A 12274-nucleotide genomic window follows, 5' to 3' on the forward strand; every position below is an offset into this window, starting at 1 on the left:
GAGATGAGACACTGAGGGAGGGAAAAGCGAGCGAGGGCGTTCTGATGAAGAACAGTGTGAAAACAGAGAGAGAACGGAGAAAGTTAGTGCAGAAATGGAGTTCAGGAACTCCATTATGACTGTGATTACGGCCGCGTGTGATAAAATGTCTGTGAGTGAAGGCGCTCAGGCGGCCGGGCTTTGTGTGAAGTGTTGATGTCGTGAGATACTCGGGAGACGAAGTGGCCCGACGCACAAATTAATCATGAAAAATAAATTGATGCGAGTGTGAATGTGACGATGAATAAGCTCTTAAATCTGGAGCTGATTGCATGAAGACAGGTGTAATTCAGTCAGACGCGACGCCCCAGAGCGACCTCCTCACTGTCCAAGGTAATCAGACACACACGCACACACACACACACTCACACACGCACACACACACACACACACACACACACAAACGCTGCTGAAAAGGTTCAGAGGACATCGGGGCTCCGTTTCAGAGAGCTGTGCTCATCTGAGATAAGGAGAAACACAGATACACAAATGCGAACAGCAGCGAGTTTGGAGCTGCTTCAGAGAGCCACTGATTGTTTCTGCTGATCGACGCTTCTGTTGGGAAAGTTTAACACCAAACATCCACAGGCGAAAGTACACAAGCACCTTTTATATTCACAAGAACGTACTGCATCACTTCATTTTCACACCTGATTTCCTAAGATCCTGCTTCAATACGTTGTGCGTTCGGTTTGTGTATGAGTCACTCAGAAACACACAACGATCCTCCACAAACACAGAGTGGAATGGGAGCAGTAGGTGGAGCACTTCATTAACATATCAGAGTGTCACAGGCAAAACTTGAGATACAAGAGCACAGAAAATACAGCAAAGTCAACTAATAAACGCCCCTGATTTACAAACACATTTTAAACCGATTAAAAATGTTCATGCAATAATATAGTGTAATACAGAGAGAGAGCGAGCCAGAACCAGGGAAAGCGAGAAAGAGGAGAAATTGATCATTTACCTTTCCGTATTTCCTCCAGCTTTAGCAGTTTGGTGGCTCCTGGTCAGCCAACATGGCAACCTGCTGTTTTGCTGCAGAATTAGTTCAGTGGTCGTTAAATTCCGCTTTACCAAGTAAAGCTAATGACTTTCACATTCTTTGAGTCATCAGGCACCTTTTGCCTTATTCCATTGTTGCTATAAAAAAAAAATAATAATAAAAAAAATGGACGTAAACAAAACTGCGTTAATTCCATTAAAAAAAAATTGTTAAACGTTTAAAATCAATTAATTAAATTAATGCATTATTTTTGACAACACTAGTAAAATGACTTGTTTTTTTTTTTTTAAATGTTCGATGTTATAAGAATGTTTTTGTTTTCGCGTAGATGCAGAAAACAGAGTATACTGCAGGGGAAAGGAAAATCCCCACACTTTCTCTAAAAAGTTTGCATGCAGAGTTTTTACACAAGTTCCTCTCCCAGGAGCCATTTATCTTCCTGTAACGTGAGTCGGCGGGGGCTCGGGAGGACTGCTCCATTAAGCAGATATCACAGGCTGGGGTCAGACTAGTTTAGATTATAATTATTACAACAAAGTGCCCCAAAGAGAAGGAGGGCAGAGCATGAATGATTCCCACTCAGTTTGAGTGAGAAAGCAGGCTGAAGCAGAACTGAGAGGCCCGCTGTGCGTTTTATCATGTTTCTGCAGTTTGTGTAACACGTCAGTGTGATTGAGGCTGGACGACTTTCAGCAGCACGTCTGGAGAAACATTCGATCGTCTTCAAACGGCTCCGAGTCATTCAGACATAATGGAGGCGTTTGGTGCCACGTTCATAAATCCTGCAGGTTTGTTTACACAGATCATCAAACCACTGTGATTTTCTCCACCAATTCTCTGTTTTCTGTTGTGAAATATCACACATAGATTTCAGGAAGAAAAATAATCTGTCCTCTCCGTGAGAGTAGCAGTGGTTGGCTCTCTCACCTCACAAGAGGAAGACCCTGCTCTGATATTTCTGGACCTGCTGTTGATCTAAAGCAGAGCTCCATGTGTGTCTCCATTATCCCTGATGACCTGTGGGGGCAGTGTTTAATACCCCTTATGACCTGTGGGGGCAGTGTTTGATACCTCTAATGGCTTGTGGGGGCAGTGTTTAATACCTCTAATGACCTGTGGGGGCAGTGTTTGATACCTCTAATGGCTTGTGGGGGCAGTGTTTAATACCTCTAATGACCTGTGGGGGCAGTGTTTGATACCTCTAATGGCTTGTGGGGGCAGTGTTTAATACCTCTAATGACCTGTGGGGGCAGTGTCTAATACCTCTAATGACCTGTAGGGGCAGTGTTTAATACCCCTGATGGCCTGTGGGGGCAGTGTTTAATACCCCTGATGGCTTGTGGGGGCAGTGTTTAATACCTCTAATGACCTGTGGGGGCAGTGTTTAATACCTCTAATGACCTGTGGGGGCAGTGTTTAATACCCCTGATGGCCTGTGGGGGCAGTGTTTAATACCCCTAATGACCTGGCAGTGTTTAATGCCCCCGATGGCCTGTGGGGGCAGTGTGGAGCAATGTCGCTAATGTGTGACCAGAGAAAGGAATACAGAAGAAACAGAACTTATGGCTCCTTGGAGGAAATACTGTGGCATGTTTCTCAATTTCAAGTGCGTACTCTCGTACTTGGTAAACACTGGAATGAAAAATTGAGCTCATGGAAACGAGCTCAAGGTTCCAGAAGTGTCTGTTAATATCGAGATGTCCATCATAGATTTTGTAGGAAGTGTATTAAATGGGACTATTTTCAGGCTGTGGGTGTATTTATTTGACTTGATGCTAATCAGTTCCCTGAGTTTCGGACTCTGCACTCTTATCCCTGCTTCTTCTCCTTGAGAAGAGGCAGAGATAAGAGTGCAGATTAAAACTGGATCAGGTCGGTGTGACTCCAGTCACTGAGTTTATGACCGGAGTCACACCGACCTGATCCAGTTTTTAATCTGCACTCTTATCTCTGCCTCTTCTCAAGGAGAAGAATGTTTTGTTTTGGTTTCAGTCTTATCACACCGGGCTGAGAGGAACAAATGAATTTCATAAATATGTCAAAACATTTTGGACACGATACCTCTCAGAGACAGAGACGGATCGTCTCAGAGACACTAAATGTCTCAGCCGCAGTTTAGTGCTTTCGTCCATTTTGCTTCATATTTGATGAAAAAATTATTTTCACAAACAATTTAGAGAAAGTTTTGAGTTATTCATGCAAAATAAGTGTTATATAAGTCCCAAATGTCCATTGTAACTATTTAAACTGTGATGGTGAACCTTTTAAAGTTTCTAATGTGATATCTATAAAGTATTCACAAGAGATTTTCTTTGGCTTTCTTGATCAGATATCTTCTATGTAATCAATTAATTCTGATTGATACGAAGCAACAAACAGAACCAAACATTTGAATCCAGAAAGTCTGATTAAAAACATGTTATAGCCTCAGCTTTATCCTTGTGGTCCCCTTCAAATTGGTTTCACTTTGACAATGAGTCGAATGAAAAGTAGAAGAAAAGTCAGTTGTTGAATAGAAGCTGAACTGTTACAGATGAGGAACCAAGTTGACACGTCGAGCAGAAGTCGCTCCATCACACGCTCGGTCATTGAGGTGAAGTTCTTCATCGTTTGGTGTTGAAAAGGTTTTTTTCAGACAGGAGCCATACATGAGGAACTACACCCACACACTCATACACCTACACTCATCTACACGTATACACACCTGCAAATATACACAGTCCACACAAATAAATGGTGAATGGATTTCACTTACATGGTGCTTGAACCTGCAACCTTCCAAATGGGGACCACACACACACACACACACACACACACACACACACACACACACACACACACACACACACACACACACACACACACACACACACACACACACACACACACACACACACACACACACACACACACACACACACACACACACACACACTTACTTCCTGTTGCAGTAAACAGAATGACGATTTCTTGTGACTTCCTCAGTTTCGCAGCTTCTTCACCAGGAACCTTCAGTATCTACAGCCTTGTTCAGGTGAGACCTCCACCAGGAGACGTCCTCGTGCTCCATCAGGTCTTTTTCCTTGTGTTCTTTGTCGTGTTCCGGCACTTTGGCTCCCTGTGGTTGTTTTAAAGCACTTTAGAAATGATGCTGAATTGGACTGGAAGTGCTCGGCCATGATTGTCGGTCCTGAGGACGTACGAAGGGATCACATATTGTCTTTACGGAAATTTCATACATCAACTGGAAAATTACATGTTGGAAGATGTTTTGCTTCCAATTTTAATCATGAATGTGATTAACTCTTTTATCAGCCTTGGAGGTGAACAGAGTGACTTTGTATCCAGAAAACCCAGGAACAAAACACTTCTAAGGCCCAGTGTCATGTGTCAACTGAGTAAAGTCCCGTCCCGACTTTCTCTTTCTCAGCAGGAACAGAAACTGAGCTGCTTCTCTTATTTGTCTTTCCAATTTTTAACTCCAGTGGACTATCAAAACACTCAACTGTGAGACGAACTCATCGCTTTTCTTTTACTTTTGGCGCCCAAACAAGCCGATTCATCCGAATCTCCACAAAGAGCCACAGCACTGACAAACCTGAGAAGAACTGACAGTTTACTGAACTTCATTAAAGCAGTAAATGAGCAGTCATAACCAGCCAGGAATACAGGAAGAAAATTAAGCTGTTGAGCGTAACAACAGAGGAAGAAGCTCAGCAAATAATATCTGATCCAGTTCATGATGTGAAAACCTTTTGTGGTCGCGACCAGCTTTTTCCACTTTCTGTACACTGAGGCCCTTTCAACACAAACCAGAATAATATATATATACATACATATATATATATATATATATATGTGTGTGTGTGTATGTATATAAGAAATATGAGAAGTCACATTCACTTCAGGCTGTTTATGGCCGATTATTGATTAACCCTTTATAAACCGCCCTGTGCCGGTCTGGAGAAAAACAATAGGCTTGACAAAATTTTATAATCACACAGATTTGATTATATATTGCATATTGGATCTCAAATTTAATTTTTTTTTTAAATATAAAAATCTATAATAGTGCTTAAATTCCTATACACCCTAATAACTAATACTTTCTGTTGAATCGGTTTTAACCAGTTAATAAGAGTCAATTATCTGACAATTTCTAACTAAACAAATGAGGTATTCGGACTTTTCCTACAAAGAAACTCATTCAAGGAGCAGCAGACGTAGGTTTATTTGAAAGAACACACTGAAATCAAGTAAAAATTGGTTTGTTTTAAATAAAAAAAAAGGTTATACGGAAAAACTGAGACAATATTCGCTTTCAATTCAGGCCCCATTCCAACCTTTTAGCCCTGAATACTTCAGCTTTGTATTCCCTGATGGGATGAAGCGAAGGTGAAACTGCTTCATGTTTGGATGAAGTTCATCCAAACATCGCCGGATCCAGACTGGTCGGTGTCGACATACATCACGCCCTCGGGATACCTCCGTCCAGCTGGAGCGTGACGACAGGCAGCAAGGTCAACAGTGTAAACGGTGTAAACATGGAGTCGGCCCCCATCTCTCCCCTCTCCTGTGATCCTCTGCTCCAGATCGACCAGGGGACGAGAAGCACGTCCCTGTTCCAGTCCAGAACCCAGTAGCCTCCCCCCCCGTCCCACCTTCCCCAACCTCACCTGTGAGGGAGTTTGTCAAAGCAGCGACATTGAGCCTCAGTCAGTCGGAGCAGTTCTAAAGGTCAAAGGCGGCTTCCATCAGAGAAGCAGCAGAGACGAGAGAGATCCCGTTGCTGCTTTGCTCAACAGACCGGCGATTTCAAACAACAAACCGTAAGAACAAACATACAGTTACTCTATCTAATCTGACCACAGCTGTGCCTCAGCCTCGGTGTCAATCCAGTAAGTTCTGCTACAATCTGCTTTACTAAATGCCGGGGGAGTCCCTTTTAATCACCGATTAGATTTTGCTAATTTAACAGAAACCTGGTTCAATGGAAACAACAGCAACTTGTTGAATCGGCTCCTCCACACTTCAGTTCATCAGCGAGGTCAGAGTGTTGAAGAAAGGAGGTGAAGTAGCTTCTCTGTATAACGACACGTATCAATGCAGCTGTCGTGTGGCACGTGGCCGTTTCTGAACCATCAGACGGAGGCCTTCACTAGTGCTTAGTCTCAATCAATCCACCCCTCAATAAGGTTTTTATTGCTATTAAAACCGTGGCTTCATGCAGAAATGCGGTATAAAGAGCCGTTGCATCACAGATCGATCCTCCTGGAGCCAGAATAAATGCTTTTACTGATTAAACACGACTCTCCTTCTTGCTGCATAAAAAAGCGGATAAACTTCTGGGGGTCGAGGAGGGGGACAAACTTCAGCTTTTCATTGTCTTGAAATCTGTGTCTGGCAAATAATATGGTCCAGAATCCTGCCGTGGGGTTGGTTGTAGTGCGCAAATGATAGACCAGACCTCTTGTGTGCCTGGAGCCGCCGCGGTGCGTTCAATGACCTCTTGGAAAGTCCGTCTTGGAAAATGGTTTTCACAATAAATCTGCAACCAAATGTCTTTCTATTCTCCTTTAATAATTGTAGGTTGACAAAAACCGCTATTAAATCAACAGAACTATGGGTTTGCTATTTCAGCTCGCTGTCGCGAGTAAACTCCAACGATCCAATCAGAGGGCGTGAATACACTGACGTTACGTACGCCTGCCTGAAGGCGCTGAGTCGCCAACTGAAACTCTGATTGTTTGACTCAACAGCTTGATCGACACTTATTTGATGCTGCAGAGGCCTTCAGAAGTGAACGTGAAGGCCTCGGGCAGATTTCTTCGACCCTGGCAACAGATGACGGCTGAAATGTGACTGATTTAAAGCTTTAATGTGAAAATACGGACAGGGAGGCGTTATGGAAGGAAGCAGACAGACCATTTGGAAGTATTTAATAAGTACTCATGGACAAAATGTCATTAACACCAGTCTGTGTTTCAGATATGTTTCTTATTCCTTCAGAGAAGGCCTTGCAGGCCCCGACGGGCCGCCACTGCTCTTCACCCAGACATTCACTCGCATGCCAGCTCTGCCTTCGGCTTCTGTCAACGACCTTGTAGATAACTTCAGCTCTAAAGTTGTAAACATCACTGATACCATAGCGCCGGTCAGAGCGAAAGCAGCCTGTGGTAGGAGAAGAGCCCACTAAAGATTTTTAAAGGTGTTTATTAACTGTTTAGCTCCAGATGTACTACAGATAGTCAACAGCTCTCTTCAGAGGGGCATTGTTCCAAAAGCTCTAATGACAGCAGTTATCAAACCTCTTTTAAAAGAAAAGTAATCTGGATGCTTCAGTGATTAATTATTACAGGCCCATAGGAAGATTATTATATAAGATTATTGAAAAGGCAGTTTATATACAACTGCCTACGTGAGCAGTGACACACCAAGAGTTTCACTTTCAGTGTTACTGGATCTTCGTTCTGCTTTTGACACGGTTGACCAACATGCTGCTGGACCAACTTGCAAAATTGTTTGGCAATTCCTGCCATTGCATCAGTTTGGTTTAAGGTTTAATTGCAAGATCTCACCAACACAAAAAGGGTGGAGCACATTACACCAACACAAAGATGGTGGAGCACATTACACCTGAGCGTCATTGTCTGCACTGACTGCCAGAGCGTCAAAGGATTGACTTCAAAATCTGACTTCTGGCCTCTAAAGGTTCGAATGGTCTCGGGCCTAAATACGTCTCAGATTTACTTGTAGAATATCAAACCTCCAGACCTCTAAGGTCCTCAGGAAGAGGTTTACTCCGTGATCCAGACCCCTCAGGTCTCCTTGAGCACTAGAGTTAGGGTGAGGTTTACTCCGTGATCCCAGAGTCAGAAGAAACAAGGTGAAGCAGCTTTTAGTTCCTACGCGCCTCACCTGTGAACAAACCTCCTGACGCACTCCCGTCTTTTAAAACAGGATTAAAATATCATAATTTGCTCGGTCTTCCCACAAAACAATCATTGTATTTCATAAGTTTAACAGCTTGAGATTAAAATTCTTAATCATCTTGCTTCATTGGATTTCCTTTATTTTGCAAAGCTCTGTGAATCGCCTCGTGTCTGAATAGTGCTGTGAAATGATTAACACTAACTTCCCCAGCATTATCTTAAAATGATTTCATGCTCCTCTTAATGTTCTTTTTTCTCTCTTGATTTTCATTTTTGTAGTAGTTATAAGGACTATTAGATCAGATTAAATGATCCTCCAACGGCACACGAGTGAAACTTTGAGTTAGGAGTGAATCTTTCCGATCACAGTCGGAGGACCGAACAATCAGTCTGATAAGACAGTCGGCGCAGACACATGGGATCTCTTTAGTCTGCTGAACAAACACCTCCGGGAAACCTTTATCTGGAGACGGAGGCTGGCTCAGCGTGTGTGATACGCCTTCTTTGGTTGTTGTGGGAAGTCGGTTGTCAGGGCGGTGCCTGCAGTATAAAAGAGGCGGCGGAGCTGAGTAGGGAAACGTCTGTCCTGCAGCTTTACACCTGCTCAAACACATTTCGGTTTTCCAGTCTCTCTCTCTCTCGGGAAGGTTCTGCAGAGATGGTCATGAGGAGTCTGGTGTTCCTGCTGCTGGTGGCGGCGAGCAGCGCCAAAGTGTTCGAGCGATGCGAATGGGCCCGGGTGTTGAAGAGGGCCGGGATGGACGGGTACCGAGGAGTCAGCTTGGCCGACTGTGAGTGCAAAACAACTCAAACACGATTCTGTTCGCATGACATGCAGGTCTCATGTCGTCTGAGGGGAATTCACACATTTCATTTTAGAGGAAGTGAGACTGAAAGTGGAAGTGCAGACAGATCCTGACATTTCTTAGCAACGAGCCTCACATATTTTCTGTATTCTGGTTTTTCTGTTTTAGGAATGATTCATCTGCTCATTTCTAGGTTTTTGGTTACTTTATATGTATTATATTTACAGAACTTTATTGATACTCTCGCCTCTGATAAAGACCATGGGACTGCGAACCAACGTACAAGAGCAGGAAAAATGAAAGGTTTACTATTCTGAGAAATAACCGTATTTACTGTGGGAGACCAGGAGTTTGTATGCCGGCGACACCTTTTTTCCTCTTGGTACAATTTAAAGAAATGGTCGAACTGGTTCTCAAAGGTGTCCGGTGTACGTGTCCAGTGTCCGCACAGCGAGCAGCCGAAAGTGAAAGAGAAAGATTTGTGCTATTTGACAAACTGTGCCGGGAATCCAGCACAAAGCGTCAGCTGTGATCAGGCACAGAGATAGAAATCCATTTGTGAGGTTGTTCGTATCAAAAGGATGTTAAAGACTCTTCTTCTCGACCCGCCGAACTGAGCTCCGCGCCACGATTCAACGCAGCGCTCTTCCTCTGCAGGGGTGTGCCTGTCTCAGTGGGAGTCCCACTTCAACACCAATGCCATCAACCACAACCAGGGCGGCACCACGGACTACGGAATCTTCCAGATCAACAACCGCTACTGGTGCGAGGACAGCAGCTACCCTTCGGGCAACGGCTGCAACATCCAGTGCAGCGGTCAGTCAACAATCACCAAACCTCCACCGCATTCACCTGTTCGATTTTCCCCATGTTGTCTCAGTCTAACAGGCCATTTAGGCTGAAAGTGACTCTGCTTCTTCCCAAGTTTAACAAGTACACTGCAAATGATTTAGGACTTAACCTTATTTTTAGACACGATAGATAATTTGGCTTGTTTCAAAAGTTATTTACAAATTTTTAGTCCTTAATTTTACAGTATAACCTTAAATCTAGATTTTTTTTTTAAATCTTCTTTACTTAAATTGACTTGCTGCATAGACAGATAATTTCACTAGTTTCAAGTAATTCTCTTCTCAAATGTAGTGTTTGTGTCTTATATTTGTGCTGCTCTTTGTTGCATTGTAACTATAGAGTGAAGAATTAGGTGACTCTCTGCTTCCCTCACCTCGTGAAGCAGCTGGAAATAGAAATGAGCACATATCTGTCTGACATCTTATCAGTTTTTATAAACCCAGCAAATCACCACTTTCCTCAACACACAAAACCTTGACATGTACTAATATGATTTCGACCCCCACCACCACGCCGCCCTCTGATGTCCTTCCATAACAGTCCCCTCGCTGGAATACAGTGTGTTTCACAGTTTCATTTTTCCGTCTTGCTGACAGAGCTTCTGACCGACAACGTTAACGTGGCGATCAACTGCGCCAAACGTGTGGTGAGGGATCCCAACGGCATCAGAGCCTGGTAAGACCCTCGCACGGGATGGACTCACCACGTTAACCCCTCCTATGCGGAGGAATGAACACGACTTGGTTGTGGTTTCACAGGGTGGCCTGGCAGAATCGCTGCGAGAACAAGGACGTGAGCTCCTACCTGGACGGGTGTAGATTGTGATCAGCTGCTTGGAGCGTCAACGCCGGCTGCTGCCGTTCACCAACTTCTTTATGCTGTTTCCCTACTTGATCTGACACACTGATTTACTGCAGCTCATGAAGTGCATTTAAAAAAGAAGCATGATATCAATATTCATTATTAGTTCCAATGACGTTTGTGTTCGATCCATTCATGAATTCAGACATTTTCAGTTTGCTATGTTTAATTAAAGTCTTAAGTCAAATCAAAGCTGTTTCCTCGTGATTCTGGCGTCTTGTTTTCATGAGCTCGTTAGACGGGCTTCAAAATGTGGTTTGGAGGACGTTTCTGCCAGTCATATAAATCATTCATTTTCTTGTTACTACATTGAAAGAATTAAGGAAAGGAAATGATACTCATCCTCTTGGGGACATTACCAGTCTGCATTTGAACTGTCCCATTCATAGTTGACCCGAAGCACACGTACTCGCAGCAGTGAGCTGCTGGGGGTCAAGGGTCACGCTCAGGGACTCAAGGAGGGATTCAAACTTCCAGATTCAAGCCCGCCTGTAAAAACCTCTGAGCTGCCTGAAGGTGACTATATGTATTCAAGGGGATTCTTCTGAAAACCAGAAACGAGCCACATCTCGCACCGCCGTCACTGATGTCTGATAAATAATCAGTAACTGATTCTGGTGCTGAAAACTCATTGATCTTCCGTCTCTGTCTGTCCTGCTCGTTCAGTTGTCAGTGTAGAGCGGGCCCGTTACTATTTCACTAAAGCCCCGTTTACTGTGGAGGATGAGCTCGTCATCAGCCTGTGGTTGTTATTCGCATTCGCAGACCTAAAAGAAACGTCCGCCCCTCTTTCTAAGAGCCGTCTGCGTGTGAGCTGTTTACCTCTGAGGTTTAATCTCATCATTAGTTCACAAAGGATTTCTTGACAAAAGTACAAACATGTGATCATAGAGCATCTTCCTCCTAATTAATATAACATCAACTAACGTCGAAATGATAGAGCATCTTCCTCCTAATTAATATAACATCAACTAACGTCCAAATTATAGAGCATCTTCCTCCTCCAACATCCAGATTATAGAGCTTCCTCCTCCTCCAACATCCAGATTATAGAGCTTCCTCCTCCTCCAACATCCAGATTATAGGGCTTCTTCCTCTTCCTCTCACTAACTGATGTAAAGGGAAGTTACTTCTGTAAATACAGACTTCCCACTAACAAACGTCAGACATTAGAAATGGAAACAACAACAGAGCTGCAGGTCACGTCTGAACTAATCAATAGTAGAGCTTCACTGTAACTTGACAGTGTAATTTTGTTTTTATTATTTTTTAAGTTTTATGATCCACATCCTCTTCTGAACCTCTATATCGTGAGGGTGGTGCTGTGGTGGTATGAGCTCACACTGTTTCCACAGCAACCGCTTCAGATTGCTTGGTCTGTGAATGTGATGGACTAACATGTAAACACCGGTGTTTTGCATCCAAACCAACATCCAACCGTGCGCAGCGCTGTTTGCTCTCAGGAAATGTTGCTTGTTGACGACAGCAAACTGTTGTTTGTTTGTCCTCTGATGGTCTCCTTTAATGCTTCTCACGGTCATCTGACAGACTGAGGCACCAACACGGTGACATTCCTTCTCTTTTCTGTGATGAAAACTCTCGAGTATCATCACACAAATATCTGTCTAGACAGAGGTATTTGATCTTCTTTCAAAATGATGACTCTAATTCCACATGTGGGAGATGACACAGGAGTATTCTGGTTTTGTTCTCATTTTACTTCTTCCTCTAAAGTATCCAACGTTCGTTGTCTCTCTGAGCCGGTGAAGGAGGAC

The 12274-nt window shown here is 43.5% G+C and overlaps 1 protein-coding gene across 1 annotated transcript; it reads left to right on the plus strand.

Moving 5' to 3' along the window:
• The first annotated feature begins 8367 nt into the window (after positions 1–8367).
• LOC308117535 (lysozyme C-like) lies at positions 8368–10673 on the plus strand. Its single transcript, XM_080476465.1, has 4 exons — positions 8368–8771; positions 9444–9602; positions 10235–10313; positions 10397–10673. The coding sequence occupies exons 1-4, from the start codon at positions 8639–8641 to the stop codon at positions 10461–10463; spliced, it is 438 nt and encodes a 145-aa protein (XP_080332591.1). The 5' UTR covers positions 8368–8638; the 3' UTR covers positions 10464–10673.
• The last annotated feature ends 1601 nt before the right edge of the window (positions 10674–12274 follow it).

The sequence above is a fragment of the Lipophrys pholis genome, assembly GCF_963383615.2.
Source record: "Lipophrys pholis genome assembly, chromosome: 12".
NCBI lineage: Eukaryota > Metazoa > Chordata > Actinopteri > Blenniiformes > Blenniidae > Lipophrys > Lipophrys pholis.